The sequence below is a fragment of the Gracilinanus agilis genome, chromosome 1 (genome assembly GCF_016433145.1).
Source record: "Gracilinanus agilis isolate LMUSP501 chromosome 1, AgileGrace, whole genome shotgun sequence".
Classification (NCBI taxonomy): domain Eukaryota; kingdom Metazoa; phylum Chordata; class Mammalia; order Didelphimorphia; family Didelphidae; genus Gracilinanus; species Gracilinanus agilis.
This window is the reverse complement of record NC_058130.1, coordinates 780,714,257-780,735,862: the sequence shown is the minus strand read 5'-3', so window position 1 is coordinate 780,735,862 and position 21,606 is coordinate 780,714,257. Positions and strand designations below refer to the sequence as shown.

At 51.4% G+C, this 21,606-nt stretch overlaps 1 protein-coding gene across 2 annotated transcripts; it reads left to right on the top strand.

Moving 5' to 3' along the window:
- Positions 1-619: 619 nt before the first annotated feature.
- UFD1 (ubiquitin recognition factor in ER associated degradation 1) lies at positions 620-19,678 on the top strand. 2 transcript variants are annotated; one of them, XM_044658906.1, is made up of 12 exons: positions 620-725; positions 3,822-3,928; positions 4,331-4,363; positions 6,132-6,253; positions 7,710-7,840; positions 9,293-9,365; positions 12,758-12,826; positions 14,105-14,170; positions 15,026-15,073; positions 16,617-16,705; positions 17,298-17,379; positions 19,560-19,678. In XM_044658906.1, the coding sequence occupies exons 2-12, from the start codon at positions 3,922-3,924 to the stop codon at positions 19,632-19,634; spliced, it is 795 nt and encodes a 264-aa protein (XP_044514841.1). In that variant the 5' UTR covers positions 620-725; positions 3,822-3,921; the 3' UTR covers positions 19,635-19,678. The 2 variants fall into 2 exon arrangements, with proteins under 2 accessions (XP_044514841.1, XP_044514840.1); XM_044658905.1 differs by lacking the exon at positions 620-725 and having other exon boundaries at positions 3,822-3,954.
- Positions 19,679-21,606: the final 1,928 nt, after the last annotated feature.

Genomic DNA, 21,606 nt, shown 5'->3' with positions numbered 1-21,606 from the left:
AGATTAGCCTTCTTCACGGTCTAGCCGACCACGCCCCTCTCCGAGACAATTCATCTCCCTTGTCCTTGTTTTGTTTTGTGTACACTCATGCCGGAAGTTCACTCTCATCCCGGAAGTTAGACGCCATCTTTATTTTGGGCAAACAATCTGATTTCCTGAGGATTTTACCACAGAAGAAACTGTACTTCGAACCACGCCCCCTTCAGAAAAAGCGACAAAAGCCATGGCAGTCGTGTCCAGTCAAAACTTTTTTCAACTTAATCTCTTCTGTCACCTATGTCCTGTTTTCGAAAGCAGGAGTCGCCCTTCACTTCCGCCCAAGTTCACAATGAAGACGACTTAGAGTCGCTTAGCCTTCTGGATAATGTAGTCTTTAGTGAGAGAATGGGAACTACCATAGCAGCCGTTGTAGGGGAAAATGTAGTTAAATAGAAGCCCAAGTCTTAAGTCTAAACAAAACTGTGGTCTTTCCTAGGTGTCAAGCGAAAGTATCGTTTCTGTTAACGTGACCATAGGGAATGGGGTACGTTTGGCTGGATCTGCGACCCTTGTACCGCAGTTCCCTTTCCGGTCACTCCCCCCAGCCCGGCTACAGATGAGTCACTTCCGGCGGGCGCTGCGCAGGCGCGGCTCCGCTAGGGTCCTGGGCTGGTCACTGGCTCTCAAGCTTAGCCGGTTGTGTTCTCCTCAGGAGCCCTAGGCGCCTGGGACCGTCTCCCGCCATGGTAAGCGTCCCCAGTCCACCTCTGCCGCCCGGGGCCTCGGCTAGCCGGTGCCCGGACCCCGCCGGGGCGCGCGGCCTGAGTCACCAGGCTCAAAGCCACCGGACTGGGGCGGGACGGGATAGTGCGAGTGACGACGGCCCCTGCGGGGAGCCCGGGCCTGGTGCGGCTGGCATCAGCTTTCAAGGCTTCGTGGCTCCCTGCGGGCCAGGCGCCCCGCCGCGCCCCCTAGGCCGGAAGTCTTTCGGGGGAGGGGGGAAGTCCAGGTCCTTTGCCGCCCACTCTGCCTCAGTTTCCTCGCCGGGCTCGGGCCCACTTACTGCCCCTCCAAAGATGCCTGGGGCCATGAAACCTCGGGCTGACCTAGCTGCGTCACCCTGACCCAGTCACTGTCCTCCGCCTGCCTCAGTTTTCCCCGCTGGAAAAGGGGCGACTGTGATCGGTGGGGGAGAAAACTGGCCCTTCATTGGGGTTGTTGGGAGGTTTCATGGAGTCCCCCTAGCAAGTCTGGTGCCCCTTCCCCTCCTAACCCTTCAGGGCTGCGGGTTCAAATTCTGCAGGGGGCTTGGCAACCCAGAAGGTGCTTAATCAATGCTTGTCGATTGATCAGTGATTGCTAAGGTCTCTCTTCCCAAACCTTAATGAAAGGCACTGTTGCCCCTCCCCTAGCTTTGATTCCTTTGGGGTCCCCTCCCTCCAGTGAGGGCCTCCCAGGCAGCTTCCTGGTCCTCAGGCCCTGAACTTGACTTGGATTAAATGATTGAAATGACCCTATTCCAGCCAACTGCCCAGAGAGCAAATGGCTTGACCCTGCAGGAAGGGAGCTAAATCCAGGTCCTCTGGTTCCTCCTCTTCACTAGAGTTTTCCTTCCCTGTTTGCAGAATCCCAGAATCCCAGGACCTGGAGCTTGGGCTCTTGGGAGGCTCAGAGAGGCTAGGGGCTGTCACCCATCTTGAAGCAGGGGAAGGCGAGAGGCCCAGGCTCTCTGCCCACTGCCTTCTTGGGGTCACCTGGCTAGGACACTTACTGGCTCAGCCCAGGGATGGGCAGCTCACTCTCCACTGCCTGAGTGACTGCCTCAGACTCCTTGTGGCTTCTCTGAGGGTTCCAGGGCTTCCTTCATGGTCTTTCACAAGGTCACTAACTTCCCAAGCCTCAGTTTGTACATCTGTAGAATGAAGATGGCAGTAGGTGTCCCCCACTTCAGTGGTCATGAGGGAACCTTCCAGGTGTAGGAATGTGAGTTGGCACCCAGCAGGGACCAAGGCAAAATGCCAGCTTTCAGCTCTTCTTGGGTCACCACTGGATCTGGTGCCTACCACACTCTCCAAGAGACAGGCATGTGTGCCCTGATTCTCTCCCCCACAGGGTGCCTCCTTGGGAAAAGGGCAGCTGGTGAATAAGTGCCAAGGCCCAGGCAGGAGCCAGGCTCACATATTTTCCAGAAGGAGTCGGACATTCCAGTGGAGAACGTGGAAAGGGCTCTTCAAGCCAATGGAATCCTTTCCTAGAGGGAAAGTGCTGGCCAGTGGGGAAAAAAGAGACAGATTCAGGCCCACTGCCTTTGGGCTTCATCGTCTCCTCCCCAAAATGAGTGGCTCAGACACAATCAGGGTTTCTTAGCACCCGGATTAGTCAGGGTCACAACAGCCCCTCCCCTAGTTGGTCTGGCCCCCAGGCCCAGTCAAGAGGAGCCCTCCTCCCTCCTGGCCTTCTGTAATCACTGTGGGCCCTTGCCTAAGAAGAGTGGTCATCCCCTTCTCCCACTCCTGCTTTTCCTCTGGTCGTTTAATAGGCTCTTATGTGTGTCTAGCACTGGGCTAAGGACTCTCCATAACTCCACTGGGGGTTTTGGCAGAGACACTGGAACGGTTGGCCATTCCCTTCTCTAGCTCATTTGGCATATGAGGAAACCGAGGCAAACTGGGTGATGTGACTTGCCCAGGGTCACACAGCCAGTGTCGAAGGCCAGGCTGAACTCCAGAAGCTGAGTTCCTGACTCTGGCCTAGTACTCTGCCCACTGTGCCACCTCACTGTCCAACTACAACGATAGAACTGAAACCATGTGTGGTTGGTTGACACTTGGTGGTTGGGCAGGAGGGTCTGTAGAGACCAGGGTATGGACAGAGAACCTTGTGGAGGCTGGGGGATCTCCAGTGCTAGAAGCACTCATTGAGGGTTCATGTAGTGTGGCCTTGAGCCATCATCTCCCTCCAGCAGGTCCAGGAGAAGCAGCTCTCAGGAAACACTTGAAGAACATTGTGGACGGTCAACCGCTGACTGGAGGGGCTGTCTGAGCTGGGCTCCGTGCCCCACCCCCCCAAAGTCACCCGGCACTTCCCTCAAAGTTCCTACGGCAGTAGGGCAGCTGTGCCCTCCTTTTCACAAGCAGGTCACTGATGCTCAGCCAGGCCAAGGATTTCTCACATTTCCTGAGCTAGAAAGTGGCAAAGGCTCTATTTAGAGACAGAGACTTGTGACTCACTTCAGGGTCTCTCTCTTCCCCTTACCGGAGGCCTCAGTTGATTAGAATTTCCCTTTCACACTTACCTTTAAAGAGCACATGTTGCTAGGAATTCCCTCTAAAAGCAAACCCTAGAGTGGCAGCTGGGTGGTTCAATGGATCAAGAGTCAAGTCTAAAGACAAGTCCTGGGTTCAAATCTGGCCTCAGACACTTCCTAGCTGTGTGCCCCTGGGCAAGTCACTTGACCCCCATTGCCTACCCTTACTACTCTTCTGCCTTAGAACCACTACAGGTTTGATTCTAAGACAGAAGATGAGGGTTTAAAAGAAAAGAAACCCAAAAGAGTTGTCATCCCACATCTCTGTGTGCAAAGGGTCCAAGGGCCTTGCTCTCTTGCCACAGAAGAATCCAGGTGCTTGGTGCTCCAGCCAGGACAGGACAAATGCCAGTTAGCACCACAGGGTGGAACACAAAGGGGTTCTGGAATCCCCCACGCCCATCCACAGACATGCCAAACCGGAGCAGTCACGTTAATCCGGTTTTTATCTTTGTTCACCCTTTCTGACTTTCAGCTGCTGAGTCGTGTGGACTTGACGATATGCCTTACACAAGTCTCTCTTTTTTTCCTCCAGTTCTCTTTCAATATGTTTGATCATCCCATCCCCCGCGTTTTCCAGAACCGCTTCTCCACCCAGTATCGTTGCTTCTCAGTGTCCATGCTTGCAGGACCTAATGACAGGTCAGATGTGGAGAAAGGAGGGAAGAGTATGTGCTTGTTTTTATTTTGACTAATCACTTTTTCTGGCCCATAAACTGATATTTTTAATAACCCCCAAAGTTAACTGTTTGTGCATCCAGGCAGCCCGACCATGGGTTTGAATGAAAAGTCTTTGTTGTCCCAGTTGATAAAAAGTACGGTCGGTCGTGAATGTCTGATCCGACTGGAAGCTTGAACTGCTCATTATAGCCAACAGACTAAGCACCTCCCCAGAGTAGGCTGTACAGTAAAAATCTTTGAGGCAGAAATTCTGTCTTGCCATCCTGAATTGTTTTGTTAAACAAAGTTTAGTGTAGCAAATAGAAACCCCACTTGTTTGGATGTTGTCCTTTTAAAAAAACCTTTCTCCTGTTCTCTCTGCAGTAATTATGCCACCCTCGGCCCTGGATCAACTTAGTAAGTATTTTCTCAATTATCTGATGATTCAGTAACAAACATTGGCTGCCCTGCAGTGTGCCAAGCTGTTGGACATCCTGGGTTTGGGGTCAGGGACTTGGCTTCGCAGCCCAGCGTTAACCCTTAGCATCCTCCAGGCAGGTCACAAGGCCCCCTGAGCCTGTAACAGGAGAGGGTCACACTTGAGTTCCACAGCCCTTCCGTCTCAACAGCTCGTTTTTCTGTATGGTGCCTGCCCACTTACCAACAGCGGCCATCATTATCCCCGTTCTGCCTACAGCCAAACTGAGGCTCAGGGGAAACTATAATCATAGATTTCAGATGGAGTCAGACCCGGCCCTTTGCCCTGGTCCTCTCCCATCTCAAGGCCCCAGGAAAGCTTGGGGTTTCAGAGTCATTCCTTGACCTCAGTCTCACTGGAAAAATAAGACCTACAGACCTGAAATAGGGAACAGCAGCCCACGCTGAGCTGTGCGGCCCAGACTTTGTGATGTAGCAGTTCAGAGAAGGGAGAGATCAATGGGTTCTCCACTGGCTGCTCAAGGGGTCAGAGTACTGGAGTTGGATGGAAAGGACGGGGGAGGAGAGGCCCCCTTGTGCCAGCTTCAGCAGACATAGAGAAAGCCATGTAGCATTAGTATTTGCCAGAGCTCATGTCTTCTCCCCCACCAGAGGCAGTTGATTCCTTTTGAACCTTAGAATGAACCTGAATCCTATGGAGATGTGGCCGTGCTCAGCTCTATTTTGGAAGGTGTATTTAAAAGGGGGAAAGATTTGGTGTGACTTAGAGAAACTGGTTCATCCTGGCTCTGTACTACCCTCAAGAAAGTAGGGACAGCACTGGTGGACTTTCTCCACCAGGATTACAAAACGGATTCAGATGGAATCCTGGCCCCTAGCAAGAATAAATGAATGAGTAAACAAGCAGTCAAGATCTTGGTAATGAGGCATTAATAGAAAAGTAAAGATAGTCTCTGCCCTCAACAAATTCTGTGTCTATAGAGAAAGGAGACGAGATTGATATGCCCCATCCAGGAACAGTGTGGTGTGTTGATTTGATCATGGATCGTGGTTCCAGAATGGTGAGGGAAGCCAAGGCTCGGAAAGAGACAGCCAGAGAGTAGGGAGTGCCTGGCTGTCTTCATAGGCTCCACCTGAGAAGCCCCAGAGGTATCCCCTCATGTTGAGATGAGACCAGAGTGCAGTGAGGCCCCAGGACCTGTTCACATGGGCTTCTCCCAGCAGCCTGGTGCATATGTGATGTAACAGAGTGAGGAAGCAGGCCCAGAGCATTAGTATCATCCTCGGGTGCCCAAAGAATGGGCTTGGAGGCCAGCCATTGTGTACCTGTCCAGCATGTCTCCTGGATGTCGGGAGATGTGCTCTCTGCACACTGATCCTGGGAGAGTGGTTTTTACCTCAGCATCCCTGACAGAGAATAAGCCCAGCTGTGTCCAATGCCCAGTGCTGGAGGGACGATGGGGGGTCCCTGATGGACACAAAGGGACTGGACACTTGAGTCTGGGGATGGGACGCATGGTGGTCAGGAGTGAGGGGAAGTGAACCCTCTTGGGAATGGCTGTTTCTCTTCTCTAACCTCAGTAAAAGGAAATGGATGGGAATAGAAGTTAAAGGGAGCTGGGGTGATGTGATGGGACTGGACAGGGACATTTCCTGTGGGAGAGGATTGGGGTGACCTTGGCTGACAGACACTGGCCCCTCTGGCGCCCCCAGAATCTCTCTCTTAAGCAGCCTTCTTTTCTTCTAGGTCGACTTAATATCACCTATCCCATGCTGTTCAAGCTGACCAATAAAAACTCAGACAGGATGACCCACTGTGGCGTGTTGGAGTTTGTGGCAGACGAGGGTATTTGTTACCTGCCCCACTGGGTGAGTATTTCAAGGCTGACCCACAATGCACTGGGTCTGACTCAGATGGTATCTGTAGGGTATGACCCGAGTAATGTGTAGATGACCTGAAGCTGTTTGCCATCTTGGGTAAAGAATCAGGTGAAATCCCTGCACATTTGCAGGTGGCCCAGAGCTAAGTGGGAAAGCCCCCACTGGGGACAAGAGATCTAGATCAGTCTCACAAGATGAAATGGAAACGATTTTACAAGATTAATTCATTTAAGCCAATGAAAAGAGCTCCTAGGCCAGAGGGAGTCAGTTAAATGAGGCCAAATCAAGTAGGAAACAAGATTAGGGAGCCAAGAGGATCTCTGTGAAGTCATTGGAGGGCAGGGCGGTACTGAACTGCAGCTCCACAGAAATCCTCAGTCACGGAGCCAGCAGAGAAAAGGCATTGAGAGAGGCCTTGTGCCCACTCCGGGAAAGCTCCCTCGGCCTGGCCTGGTCCCATCTGGAGTGTGGCCCATTTTAGAAAGAACGTGGTCCGGAGAGCATCCTCAGGCAGCCAGGGGATTCAGGGCCTAGAGAGTGAGCCTTCAGAGCCTCATTTGAGGGAACATGGGAGACCTATGTGGCAGGTGTCTTCAGGTGTTTGAGGGGCTCTCCTGTGGAGAAGATTGGGCAAGGGAAGGGGAAGCTTGTTCTGCTTGTCCTCTGTACACAGAACCAAGACCAACAGGTAGGAAGTGCAGATGGGTAAATTCACACTCGGCACCTGTGAAAACAACTTTGAACATTCATTTCTTAAAATTTCGAGTTCCATATTTTTGTCCTTCCCCTCCCACCTCCTTGAGAAGGGAGGCAATTTGACATAGATTATACACACACAGTTGTGCAGAACATTTCCCCGTTAGCCACAGATGGAAAAAAAGGATTAAGCAAGTAAAAATATTTTGGTCTGCTTTCCAACTTATTCCTTCTCTGGAGGGGAGCATTTTCAGCTGACAGAGTGACTTGCCTCTCATGAGGTCTCAGTTTTCTCACCTGCTTGGATCCTTCTTAGAATGCTGGGCATCATCCAGCCTTAGTCCAGCCCTCTCTTTTTGTGGGTGGGGACAGACCGCTAAGACCTGGTTGGGGACTTGCCCAGGATTGCCTGGGAACCAAAGAGCAGAGCCTGAATGAGAAACCTTGCCAAGCCCAGGGCCCTTTTCTGGACACTCTGACTTCTGGCTTCATTGGTTGAGGCGTCCCCTCTCCCAGGGAGGAGGATCGGTGCTTTCTCTGTACCTGAGGGACTGCAGTAGAAGGCCTTTGCCCAGGCTTCCCCAGCCAGCGAGGGCAGAGGCAGGACTCTTTCCCCAGGCCTCGGGGTCTCAGAGAGCAGCTCCTTGTGCCCCTTGAGATAGGGGCAGCACACGGATCTGCACCAGTCAGAAGAGACGGTCCCGTGCTGTGGCCCCAGGAACCATCCTGCTTCTACCTCCTTTTACAGATGATGCAGAATCTGCTTCTGGAAGAGGGGGGCCTGGTGCAAGTAGAGAGCGTCAACCTGCAAGTGGCGACTTACTCCAAATTCCAGCCCCAGAGTCCGGATTTCCTGGACATCACCAACCCTAAGGCAGTGTATCCTTTGGGAGCCCAGGCATGCTTGCTTTTGTCATTCCTTCTTATTGTGGACTTGTTTTCCCATCACCTTCCCTCCTTCTAGCCTATTCACTGAGCCTTCCCCGCTAATGGAGAGGAAAAGCAGTGACCTCAAGTATCTGTCAGAAGGCTTTTGCAGCCGGTATAGATATGCCCTGTAGGCAGTGGCATTGAGCCCTATAGGCTGAGGTAGAAGGGCTGGACATTCTGGGGGTCTCGGCTCGGATAGGCCTGCTGTCCACCCACCTACCCTGAAGCCCCAGAACATGTGAGGGAGGAAGGCAGAAACTGTCTCAGGGCTGGGGCGGGCTCTAGTTAGTTCCTGGGCAGGAGATCAAATTCCCAGTACAATTCTGTAGCAAGCTTAAGTGGTCACTACAGGGTAAGGAGCCCCAAGGTCAGGGCCGTGGGGCCAAAGAAGGAGGAGAATTTCCCCTGTCCCTAGGGAGCTCCTCCAGGATTCTGCATTCTCTGCTTTGGATAAATGAGTATCTTGATTGCTCAGGGAGAAAATGGGGCAGCCCTGGGGCCAGCTAGGTTCTTGGGAAGGAGAACCCCAAAGCCTCCCCTCAAAGGCTCCACGGGTTGATGGCTTGGGTTCGAGTTGGTGTCTGCAGTATCCGTGGCCCCTAGCACTAATCCATTTCTAGGAGCACTGCTAGCCTGCCCCTGGAAATGCTGGGTAGTTTGTCCACATAATCCCACTATTTGGTGTGGAAACGCCCTTGATTGTTAGCATTGGTGACAATCTAGTGAGAAATAGCTGGAGAAACGCTGTTCTTTGTCCTCAGTGCCTAGGGGCTATGCACAAAGGCCTGCCTAGGGGCTATGCACAAAGGCCGGTTTCAGAATATAGTTAAGTGTTAGCAAAAACCCGGCCACAAGTTAAAAGGTGTTCTGAAACCAATGATATAACAGAGCTAAGAAGGGGTCCGTAGTCTTGACGGTGGCCCAATTAACCCAGAAGACAGTGCCACTAATCAGGCTGAGGAACTGGGGCTCTAAGCCAGCTTTCCCAGCTCCTCTTCTCATCTCCTTTAGCCAAACCGGAGGACTCCCCATCCCGTCTCTAGTTTCTGTGCCTTTCCCTGCACCCTCTCCATGCTAGGAACAGGCCTGCTCTCTTTGCCCCGTTCCCACCTTCAAGGCCTGTCTCCTCTGAAGACACTCTGGGTCCTGGCGAGCATCTTCACCATGTACGCATCCAGACAGATGGTTCACTCCTTCAGAACAGGGGCTAGAGTAACCCAGATCGAGTTAATTCCTTTATTGCCCACAGTGAGGCAGAAAGAAAAGTCCATGTTGGTCCTCCCATGATCTCTACATCTGGCCATTCTGGGCACTTTTTGATTGGGATGGGGCTGTGGGATTCCCAATCCCTTTCACGAGTTGTTTCCACCTCTTGCCATGTTGCTTTGACACTGTCTACAGATTGGAAAATGCTTTGAGAAACTTTGCTTGTCTGACCACTGGGGATGTGATTGCCATCAACTACAATGAAAAGGTGAGTCTCAGGGTTGGGGGGCAGTGAACATGGTTCCCAGCATCCACTGGGCACGGGCCAATTCAGCTGCTGTTTGTTTTAAGCTTAAATCTCATGTGACTGACTACAGGATGGGCAGTGAGGGGAAAAGGGGTGGGGGGGGACGGGACATGCCCCTCATTCATTATTGGAGGGGTCTTCAGCACAGATCTATAGGCAGAGCTTTCCTGGCCTGTTACCACCCCCTACTTGGCACCTGTGAGTGATTTTTCTCAGATGTGCCCAGGTTCTTCTTTTTAAATAAAAACCCTTTACCTTCCTTCTTAGAATCAATATTGCATATTGATTCAAAGGCAGAAGAGTGGGAAGGGCTAACCAGTAGAGGTTAGGTGACTTATCTGGGGTCACACAGCTAGGAAATGTCGAGGGCCAGATTCAAACCCAGGACCTCCTGTCTCTGGGCCTGGCTTTCCATCCACTGAGCCATGGAGCTGCCCGCCTCAAGTTCATTCTTAGAAGGCTGCATTTCTCTCTTCTGTAGCTTCTGGGTCTAAGGTTAAAGATGGGTGGCAAAGCCCCCCTGTACTATGTGTTCTCTTCTCATGCCTTCCTGATGGCCTAGAGGTGACTCCCAAAGCAGCCAGGATCCAGGAGCAGCCACGAGCTTGGCTGTTGTTGAGTGTCTGCTTCTCCCAGGCTAAAGAAACTTGACCCCAGAACCCAGAAGGCAGGCAATGAGATTCTGTTACAAATCCTCAGAAAACCGCAGGCCTTGGACAGTGAGCTCTGAATGTGACCGGCCGCTCTTCCCTGATTTCCATCAAACACACGTACATGTACACACACCTCAGGGTCCTAAGCAACCCCTTTTTGAAAATCAGAACCTTCAAAGCTGTCTATTTCAGCCTTCTGAAAGAATTTTTTTAAAATATATTTGTCATGCCAATTGGAGGCAGCTCATTGGTACTGTGGATAAGAGTACTGGGCTGAGAGACAGGAGGACCTGAATTCAAATATGACCTCTGACACTTATTAGCTGTGTGCCCCTGGGCAAGTCATTACACCTGGATGCTTCAATTTCCCCAGCTCTAGAATGGGACTTAGAGCACCTGCCTCCAAGGCTGTTGTGAGAATCAGATGAGATGATGATTGTAAAGGCCCTGGCACATAAATGCTTTTTTCCTTCCCATTTGAAGAATACTTCCACTTTGGGCATTGATTAAATGACTACATTAGTAAAAATCAGACTAATACTTCTCTGCGCAATGGGAGGTTGAACTAAATGTTGGTGTGGTTAGAGAGGTGGTCAGAAGACGGAGCTCAAATTGTGCCATTGCCAGTCTATGCCCATGGGCAGGCCACTCAGTTACCTCCTCTTTAAAATGAAGAAGTTAGTCTAGAGTTCTTCATGCTTGTGTGCACGATCCCTTGGGCAGCCTGGGGGATGTCTGTAGACCCCTTCTCAGAATCATGTTTTTAAATACACAATGTAAAATATGTAAGATTACAAAGGAAACTTAATTTTACAGTTATAGACCTTTTTTTTTTTTTTCCAAAACAAGTTCATGAGGGGGCAGTGGGGCGGCTCTGTGGATTGAGAGCCAGGCCTAGAGACGGGAGGTCCTGGGTTCAAAACTGGCCTCAGACCCTTCCTAGCAGTGTGATCCTAAGCAAGTCACTTAACCCCCATTGCCTAGCCCTTACTGCTCTTCTGCCTTAGAACCAATACACAGTGTTGATTCTATGGCGGAAGATAAGGGTTTAAAAAAAAAAAAGGTTCATGAGCCCTAGGTTAAGAAGCAAAATGTAAAATAAATGTTTGATTAAATTAAATTTAAAAGTTTCTGTACAAACAAAACCAATGCAACCAAAATTAGAAGGGAAGCAATAGATTGGGGGGAAATTTTTTAACAAAAACCTCTGACAAAGGTCTCATTTCTTAAATTTATAAGAAGCTAAATCAATTGTATAAGAAATCAAGCCTTTCCCCAATTGACAAATGGTAAAGGGACGTGAATAGGCAGTTTTCAGATAAAGAAATCAAAACTATCAATAAGCACATGAAAAAGGGTTCTAAATCCCTCCTAATTCGAGAAATGCAAATCAAAACAACTCTGAGGTACCACCTCACATCCAGCAGATTGTCTAACCTGACAGCAAAGGAAAATAATAAATACAGGAGGGGATGCAGCAAAATTGGGACACTAATGCATTACTGATGGAGTTGTGAATTAATCCAGCCATTCTGGAAGACAATTTGGAATTATGCCCAAAGGGCTTTAAAAGACTGTCTGCCCTTCGATCCAGCCATAACACTGCTGAGTTTGTATCCCAAAGAGATGATAAGGAAAAAGACTTGTACAAAAATATTTATAGCTGCACTCTTTGTGGTGGCAAAAAATTGGAAAATGAGGGGGTGTCCATTGAATGGGGAACGGCTGAACAAATTGTGGTATCTGATGGGGATGGAATACTATTGGGCTGAAAGGAATCATGAATTGGAGGCTTTCCATATGAACTGCAGAGTGAAATGAGCAGAACCAGGAGAACATTATACACAGAAAGTAAAACACTGTGGAACAATCCAGTGGAATGGACTTTGCTACTAGTAGCAATGCAACAAGCCAGGACACTCCTGAAGGTCTTATTGGAAAGAATGCTATCCACATTGAGAGAAAGAACTGTGGGAGTAGAGATGCACAAGAAAAACATATGACATCACTTACCACATGTACATATGGGGATGTGATTTGGGGTTTAGCCTTTCAAAGATCGCTCGGTAGCAAAAATGAATATTATGGAAATAGGCATCAAGTGATAACATTTTTTCAACCCAGTGGAATTGCTTGTCGGCTCTGGGAGAGGGGAGGGAGAGAAAATGAATCATGGAAACATGGAAAAATATTTAAAAATAAATAAATGTATTTTTAAAAAGAAGCAGCAGCAGCCCTGGTGTAGATGCCCTCTAAGGCCCCTTCTGAATTCCTGTAACCCCATGATTTCTTGGGTACCTCCAACCCCTAGAGAAGAAGATAACTGAGAGAAGCAGAAAGTAACATCACCAATGTAAAAAAGAAAGAACGAGTGAACTTGTGCCTCATCCAGGGCCCAGAGTTAAGAGTCACCATTTGGGCGGGGGTATCATTGGCACCTGATGTTAACTAGGTATATGCTGACCTCGCTCGTTTTTTATTATGTCCTGGATTTAGAATTTGAGATCTAGAGTTCAAATCCCACTTCCAAAATTTATTTCCTTTGTGACCTTGGGGAAAGCTCTGTGAGCCTCAGTTTACTCATTTCTAAAATTAAAAGCTCCAGGTTTAAATGATCTCCAGGTTCTCTTCCAGCTCTCAGTGCTGGACCTTCCTTTGGTTTCTGACAGTAATCCCGGTGACATTTTTGCTCTTACACAGATCTATGAACTTCGGGTGATGGAGACAAAACCAGATAAAGCTGTGTCTATTATAGAATGTGACATGAACGTAAGTGCTTCGTCCAAGAGGAAAGTTACAACGTAGTCTCGTAGACATCCTCTTTGGGGCGAGGGAGGGAATGGAGTTTTATTTGAGGAGCTAGTAAGAGGGTCTCGGAAAAAGAACCGGACAAGCCGTTCTGGGCTTCCTGTCTGGCCCTAACACACTGTTCCTCTTTGGGAAGGACATTGAAAGCCAGTACGACACCAAGTCTTAGAACAGTGAGGGTGAGGGGATCGTGGGGTCCTGTTGCATCACATCACCCAGCCAAGACTTTGGTAAAGACTCCTTCATCTGGATGTCCCTTTCTTTTGTGGTGGCATCCTGGTGGCCAGTCAGATGGGATGTTTAGAGCCAAAGCTGCGTCTTGTCACCTGTCGGTGGTCAGGCTGCAGGAAGGAAGGCTTTCAGAATTCTTCGGCCCCAAACTGATTCTTATGATCAGCAAAATGAAACAGGCTTGTCTTTGTTGTCCTTCGAGTTCAGTTCTGGTGACAAATGGACCACTACAGGCTCCCAACAAGCTTCCAGAAACATTGCAGCCTGGGGTCCCCTCAGCACTTCAGAGAAGTCACTTGGCCCCGCACCTTGAACTGTCCTAAGCCTCCAGGCTTTAGCCCGAGCCTCTGCCAGATCCTGGTGAAATCTCCTTGGGGGCAAATCAAGTTTGCATTTTGCCAGATGAGTTTAGTCTTTTGGGGAAAGGGGAATGACCTTCTGGGTTAACGAAATGAGAGAAAGTCATCCAAATCTTCCAGCCTGGGGTGAGGCTCCCCCCAGAACCCACAGAACACACCCCTCGGATAACGGGGATGTGTAAGAACCCTGGATCCCTTCGGGGGGTGGGGGGGGACCAGGAGCCTTGCTGCTCTCTGCCCATCCTGATAGTTCTGTCTCTCCAGTACCCTCTCAGAGCATCCCGCCTGGCGAGGATTAGAGCATATGTGGAAACAAAGTATGACTGTCATGAGAGAAATAAAGTGCCCCAGTGAGTCAGTGAGCAGGACGGGAGGGCTGGCAGAGGCAGCTTTAAAAACCAGCCAGGTGTTTAGTAGGCTGAGATGGAAATGAGATTATCCCTCCCCATCTTCTCCCTAATTTCTGTTGGTCTTGGGGTCAGCCCTGGAAACTCAGCGAAGCTTTGGTCCCGGGGTCATCTGTGCCACAGGCGCCAGGTGCTGTCAAAAGAGGCTGGGGGAGCCAGGAGAGACCCGTTTTAAAGATGTGCAAACTGAGGGCCGCAGACGTGCCCGTCAGGATCGGTCTTTCTCCTCTTTGGATCTACAGGTAGACTTTGACGCACCCCTGGGCTACAAAGAGCCAGAGCGACAGACTCCGCACGAGGAAACAACAGTAAGTCTGGGTGGAGGCTGCTCTTACACTGATGGGGCAGGGATGGGGGAGCACCCTGGGACCCTGCCGAAGTTTGGGCCATGTGAAAGGTGAAATGCCTGAGGAGACACCATATCGATTTATTAAGCAATGCATAGCAAGCGCCCAGCAAGTTGGGAGCAGGCCCCTCCCTCAGCTTAGGGCTTGTTCGAATTGAAAGTTAATCTGGAGGCTTCCTACCAGATTTGTGTTTATTAGGTCTCGGGTAGAGCAGGCCGAGGCTTGGTAAGATAAAAGAGCAGAGAAAGCAGCTCCAGAGAGCATTCGTTCAGAGGTGGAGGCCAAAAGCCCTTCTCTCTGCTTTCTGCCATGCTTTTCAACTCAGCTCGCTCCTCCCTCCGGGACGGTGTTGTACTGGCTCAGTTGAACTGGCAGGGACCCAGGCGTCCAGCCGTGGGACGTGCCACGGGACTCTTGTGTTCTGCCACTGGGGTGCACAGGAATCCAGGTCCCCTAAATGATTACCTGACACAGGCTGCACCTCAAATACAGGGGGGAGACAGACTTCTATGTGTTAAAAAAAGCCAAACTAATGAAAAGGAAACGATACACTGGGCCATCTGATTCCTAGGTTCCCGCGCTGGAATGAGGTTCTCTTCCAATTCCCAGAATTGAATAAGCTTTTCTCACAGAATAGATTTGGACGAGACCCATAATGAAGTCACAAGATGGGGTCAGTGTGGTTCTCCCAATGCCCACTGGGTAGGAACCATTGTTGTCCTCGTCCCCTCAATTCCCTCCATTTTCCTCAAGTTGCAGGGGTGTATTTCTTGCCGCAAGAACATTAATTGTATTGTCTTTCCTTTGTTCTCCCAGGATGTGGAAGCCGACCACAGTGGGTATGTTGGAGAGCTCGGATTCCGGGTGAGTCCCATTTTCCCCGTCTTGAAGACAAATAAGCTAGTAGAGCTCTGATCACCAGAGTGGATGAGAGGACAGCCGTGCCCCCAGGACCTCGGGCAGAGGCATAGCCCTGCCCCTTCGCAGCTCCTCTCCAAACCTCTGTTTTCTCATCTCTGAAATGATGGAGTTGGATGAGATTCCTCGAGTCCCTCCTGGCTGTGCCCTGTTGGGTCTCCAGGTCTGGTCTAGGTCCAGCCTTCTATCCAGGCCTGTGCTTTTGTGATTTGCCCTCTGGTTCTGATACGCAGGGCTGGGCAGCCCCGGCTTGCTCAGCTCTCATATTCCCTTGAGTCTTTGAGTCCGTGTTGTTTAGACTATTGGCCTGGTGCTCACACAGCCAGGCAGCTTCTCAAGGGCCTGAAAAATCAAGCCATTTGTTTAACATGTTAAAGGCAAAACAGGCAGCTAACAAACTTCAGTGGAAAAGAATCTCAGCCCCATTATGTGGTGTGGCCTAGATAAAACTGGGGGGATCCTGTGCTTAGGGTGCAGCAAGTCAGCAGGCCAGGCATCGAGTGAGGGACGTTGGGCCACAGAGCTGGAGGTTTGGGGAGCCGTGTGGTGGGACAGAGGGAGAGGGGCCTTAGCTCTGGAGTTCAATTTGGCCTCAGTCCCTTCCTAGCTATATGGCCCTGGGCAAGTCACTTCACCCTCTTTGCCTCGTTTATAAAATGAACTGGAGAAGGAAAAGGCAAACCAGAATTACTGTTTGCTAGCATCTAGATGGCACTCCTGGGTTGGTGAATGACTTTAATGTTAATGATGCTCACAACAACCCTGAGCGGTCAGTGCTCATATTATGCCCTTTACAGGTGAGGAAACTGAGGCTGAGAATAGAATTTCCAAGGACAGAAGCCGGATTTGATCTCTGGGGCTCTGTCCACTGCACCGTTCCTCAGGAGCACCTAGGCCTCCTCTAACTAGGCCCACATGATGCTATCCCCCGTCCCCTCCATCTCTGGCCACGTCTTGTCAGTTCTGCCTTCATGGCCTCGGCCTCTCCCCATTCCCACAGCAGCCAGCCTGGGGCCAAGTCTGCTCTCCTCATGTCTGGGTTATCAAAACAAGCCTGCATTGGTCTCTGCCCTCTCCCAGCATCCTTCCTGCAGCCCCCAGTTACTAGCCAGAGTCAGAGCTGTCCGTGGTTCTGCGCCACTCTGAATCTGCCCGGCTCCTTCTCACCTCTAGAATCACCTACCAACTCCTAGCATTTAACACCCTGCCCAGGCCAGCGCCAGGCTGCCCTTCTGGCTAGTGCACGGGACTCCTCTGCCTCCTCCAGACCTGTCCTCACGTCCAAGCCTTCATCTCCCTTCCTGTCCAGGCCTAAAGGCATGTCCTCCTCCCCTCAGGCACCACGACTTCCAGGCCATTCCACGCCCTCATTTCCCTGGCACAGAACCCTGAGCTCCAGCCTTAGCCTGGCATAGATGCTTAATCACTGTTGTGGATGGTTAGACTCTAACTGTTAGTAGGAGGTGGTTAACAGCCCTTTGCCTTCTAGGCTTTCTCTGGCTCTGGGAACAGATTAGACGGGAAGAAGAAAGGCATCGAGCCTAGCCCTTCCCCAATCAAGCCTGGAGACATCAAAAGGTGAGTGTGTGGGAGAGAGCAGCCCCCGAGCTGCCCACCACATCTAGGCCACCCTTGTCCTGAGCAGGCTTGGCCTTGGCTCTGGACTCAGGAATTGGGTGTCAGGCCTGTCTTGGCTTCCCCGATGGGGCAGGGTGGGTATTTTTGGCACCCCGTCACAGGTATCCCACTACAACAGCCTCAGGAGAAGAGAGGGATGGGAGATGTTCTCCCTGCTCCCAGAAAGATGAAGGCACTTCAGCCAGGGAGGTCGCAGTAGTGGGTGTCAGAGGTGGGATTTGAACCCAAGACTCCTGACCACTATGGTCAGCCAGCCCAGATTGTCCACACTAGCTTTATTGTTTCCCAGGAGTCAGACCATCTTGGTGTAATTATGGGAATCAGCCTCTTCCTTCCCAAGTGTGGTCTGAAACCAGATTGTTCCCCAGCCCAGGGGGCCTCCCATGCTTGCACGCGCACACACACACACACACACACACACACACACACACACACGCGCGCACAGATTGGAGGAGGCCCTGGGGCTGGGGCACCAGAGAGAGGGGTTGGAAGTTGTTCTTCCTCACTGTATGCTTTTTTCTCCTTTCTCCAGAGGAATTCCTAATTATGACTTTAAGCTTGGCAAGATCACTTTCATCCGAAATTCCCGCCCAATGGTCAAAAAAGTGGAAGAGGTGAGTGTTGGCGATTTTGCGGCATTCTGAGCGAATCCAAGTTTTTCTGCATTGTCTGACCAGGGCCAGAGGAAAAGGAGAACCGAATGGCTTCTTTCCCTTTCCCCTGCCCTAGCTAGCTCCCTGCTGTGGGGCCAGTATTAAGTCTTTCAACCTTACTCCAGTGTGATTAGAGTAGATGATGATCACAAGGAGGGATCTCTTTTTCAATCCATATTCTATCGCTTTTTTAGAACCTTTATCTTCTGTCTTAAAATCAATATTCCATATCAGTTCCAAGACAAGGTAAGAGCTAGGCAATGAGGGGTTAAGTGACTTGCCCAGGGTCACACAGCTAGGAGGTGTCTGAGGCCAGACTTGAACCCAGGTCCTTCCATCGCTAGGCCTGGCTTTCAATCCACCGAACCACCTCACTGCCCCTTGGGATTGATTCGAAGACAGATGGTAAGGGTTTTTAAAAAAGTACTAATGGTGGCAAGAAGTTTAGTGAAGATACATCCCTGGCCTTCGAGAGGCTTTTAGTCCAGTAAGCAGAATAGACATCCCGGCTGCCTGGGGCTGTTTGTCTTGAATTTTCAGAACCCCGCTACCCCACCCCCCCCAGTCATGGGGTTCCGTTTGAAATGGCCCAGACTCGGCCCGAGTGTGGTCTGAGTATTTCCCTGTAAGTGAGAAGCACTGCCTGCTTCTGGCCTGTTCCCCCAGAGAGAGGACTTCATCCTAGATTTAGGTCTGAGTTCTGTGAGTGAAGCATCAGGCACCCCGCTACTGGTTGGGGCGGGGGGCCCACAGAAACAAAGCTTTTTGGCTTCACGGTCCCAGAATTCCAAGGGGAAGCAGGACCTCGGAGGCCATCTAGCCCTGCCAGTCTGTGCCTGAATGGGTCCCCTGTGACATGCTCCAGCTCTCGGTGAAGGGACACTCCCTAAGTCTCACTTGGGGTCTAGCTCGAAATGTTGGGAAGGATTTTCCTGATCCCAGATTTAGCCCCTCCATCACTCCTTGTTTATCTGCCAGGTCCAAGCAGAGCACCTCTGACAGCCCTTCCCGTCTGGCCGATTCCCTCAAGACTCTCCCCTCCCCCAGGGGGCAGCTGGGTAGCTCAGTGGATTGAGAGCCAGGCCTAGAGACAGGAGGTCCTGGGTTCGAATTTGGCCTCAGACACTTCCCAGCTGGGTGACCCTGGGCAAGTCACTTGACCCCCATTGCCCACCCTTACCACTCTTCTGCCTTGGAGCCAATACACAGAAGTTAAGGGTTTAAAAAAAAAAAAAAACTCTCCCCACCCACCTGTTGGTCTCCTGCCCATCTCAGTGACCTCCCCGTGATGCTCTGAAACTTAGAATGGCATTCCTAGAAGGGGCGTCCAGGGCACCTGGAGACAAATGTTTGGAGGCGGGGCCACAGCAGGAATTTGTTTTGCTTGACGAAGGGCTTTGCTTTCCTTCTTCTGTGTCAGGAGGTGCAAGAGAGAGAAAACTGATTTTCATTCATTAGAAAAGTCATTTTTTTCAGAATCTGGCCCTGATCCATGCGGTCTGCCTGCACTCGTCGAGCAGGGCTGCTGCCTCCTCCTTCCCGGGGGCCCAAATCTCCTCCGAATTCTTCGGCTCCCTCCGTCCCCATACCTAGTGTCTGGTGTCTAGTAAATCCTTGAGGGCTGGGTTTGTGGCGCTTTTTAACGTGTATCTCCTTCCCCTCGATCAGACCTGGGAAATGGTGGTCAAATTGAGGGTATCACGGAGAGAAACAAAGCTAGTGGGCGTGCTCAGGTGGCCCCGGAGCTGGAAAGCCCTGGGTTCAGGTGTGGCCCCAGGCACTTCAGAGCTGTGTGACCCTGGGCAGGTCACAACCTCTGTCGCCTTAGCCCTTACCGCCTGACCTTGGAACCAATACCCAGTACTGATTTCAAGAGAGAAGATCCGAGGTTTTAAAAAAAGCAGCTTTGAAGGGGCGAAGCTTCCCTCCTTGTCTGTACCCCCATCTTGGCTCTCAGGATTGGTCCAGGGGTACACCTAAGCCAGACGTGGGGCGCGGTACCAGTGCGGTTTGCCTTGAGGGGACTCCTTTGAGCCTGTGGTGAGGTAGACGCTGCCGCAGGCATCGGCCCCTGATTTGGGGGTTCCTGGGGGTAAAGGTGTCTGAGGAAGCCAAGCAGTGATCCTTTCTCTTCCCTTTAGGATGAAGCTGGAGGCCGATTCATTGCCTTTTCAGGAGAAGGACAGTCATTACGCAAAAAGGGAAGAAAGCCATGAGTTTGGACCGTTGGCTAATTAGAAAATAAAAGAATCTATTGCAATCTCTTGGCTTTTAGTTACTGGATTTGTCAGGGACAGAAGACGCCCAGTCACCTAGAGGACCCTCCATGGCCTGCCCTTTGTTTCCTTGAGCCTTTCTTAAGAAAAAGCTCCTCCGACTGGCACTCTGGTGCCATGAGCTGGATTTGGGGAAGGCCTGGAAGGGCCGCAGGCGAGCCCTGTGCTCCTGCTCCCAGCGGCTGGGCCTGGAGGATCCAAGTACCTTCTCTGAGCTCCACTGGCCATTTTTTGTGTCTCCCCCCCTTCACACAGCGGTCACCCCTGGATTCGGCCTCAAATTAAAGGGTTTGGTCAAGGGGGCTTTGCTTCCTCTTCCGTATCTTTTTTCTTGCTTTGTCCAAACCACAGATTGCCCAGAAAGAAGCTCATAATTGGCAAACTGTGGAGGTCAGTGTGTTCGTCCTGTTGCAAGGACTTCGTGTTTGTAAAGCCGTGAACCAGGCCGCCTGTTAGCTGTGCCCCCCCCTTGCCTCCTCCTCCTCCTCGCTGGGATGCTTCGAAGCTCTCTGGCCTCCTCAGAGGTCTAGTTCGTGCCACGTGGACAAGTCAACCACCTTATTCTGGACTCTCCAATTCTGCTCTTGGTTGGACGGGGCTTTTTCTGGCCGTGGCCCAGCTGACGAGAAGGGGTTCAAAGAGAGACCAGAGAGTCCCCTCAACCTTCATGCTGCCTCTCTTTAGCTCTTGATTCCGGCTGCCTAAATGTGTCCTTCCTCTGCCAAAGTCTTGGTGTCTGCTGAGCCAGGCTTGGGATGCTTGTGGCCTGTTTTTGTGCTTTTCCTTCAATCCCTCCCCAAAAGAGAAGGGAAGAGCTGAGCGGGCCGGCCCACTTGTAGGGGGGGCGCTGAAGGTCCTGACGAGGGGTGATGGGAAGACTTAGTAGAGTAGAGGGCTGCGTGTGCCATCTTGGCATCCAGTGAGTCGCCACAGCCCAGCCTGGGACCCTAAGGAGGCTGTGGAGGGCCGGGGGGCCAGGGGTGGGGGGATGGAACTGCCCCAAGGCCAGATGACACAGGAAGATCTTCCCTGGGAGCCAGAGTCCCTTCTGTCCATCTGAGAGCCCCCGCCCACCACTGAAGTCCTGCAGGCCTCTGAGGTGGCGCCCCTTTTCAGGAGAGGCCTGGTAACGGACCCCCAATGACTCACCAGATAATAAAGGCTCTTCCCACTGCAGCAGGGCCTCCCCTTTTCTCTAAGCAGGTTTGGGTGCCAGCACATGCACTTTCCCCTCGTGGGTGTCCCTGGAAGCCTGGGGATGGGAGGGAGGGGAGGGCACCGACTCGGACCCAGCTCTCAGCTTTGACTTCCTCACCTCTGCCATGAGGGTCAGCCTCTCTTCTGACCATGCTGTGGTTTTTTCTCCCAGCCTTGTTTTTCTCCTCCGTAAAATGGGAATCCTTAGGACTCACCCAGTTTGGTTGTGAAGAAAAGGCTCGTGTAAACCTTGGCTTCTGAGGGTCCCCTAGCACTGGCTCAGAGGCTCTGAACTTTGACCACTAGCCAAGTGACCCTGGGCAAGTCACCTAACCCTGTTGGCCTCCCTGTCCTCATCTGTAAAATGGGCTGGAGAAGGAAATGCAAACCACTCCATCTCTGCCCAGTGAGGTCATGAAGAGTCATTGGCTAACCCCAAGGGCTCCAGGAAGTCCAGAGGTTAAGAATTGCCCCGGATGGAGGAGCTCCAGCCCCCGGGGTTCCCCTCTGTGGAGGAGAGCCCTGGGGTCCCACCCCGCTGCCAGGACAAGACCATGGGGGAGTCCCTTTCTCCAGCTCGGAAACTGAGAAGGCCGAGGCTTACTCTAGTAGCCCTCCGCCACTAGGTGGCGCTCCAGCACCAGCGCAGGCCGGGAAGAAGGGCGGCGGCTGCTCCCTCTTTTAAATCAGCTGCTTTTTATTGGCCAGTTGGGAA

Bases quoted from the DNA above. Each gene is read 5' to 3' on its own strand.
- UFD1 (XM_044658905.1), top strand. From the start codon at position 3,834: ATGTTTGATCATCCCATCCCCCGCGTTTTCCAGAACCGCTTCTCCACC. The intron at 6,254-7,709 runs GTGAGTATTTCA...CTCCTTTTACAG, and splicing joins TTTGTTACCTGCCCCACTGG to ATGATGCAGAATCTGCTTCT. The intron at 14,171-15,025 runs GTAAGTCTGGGT...TTGTTCTCCCAG, and splicing joins CTCCGCACGAGGAAACAACA to GATGTGGAAGCCGACCACAG.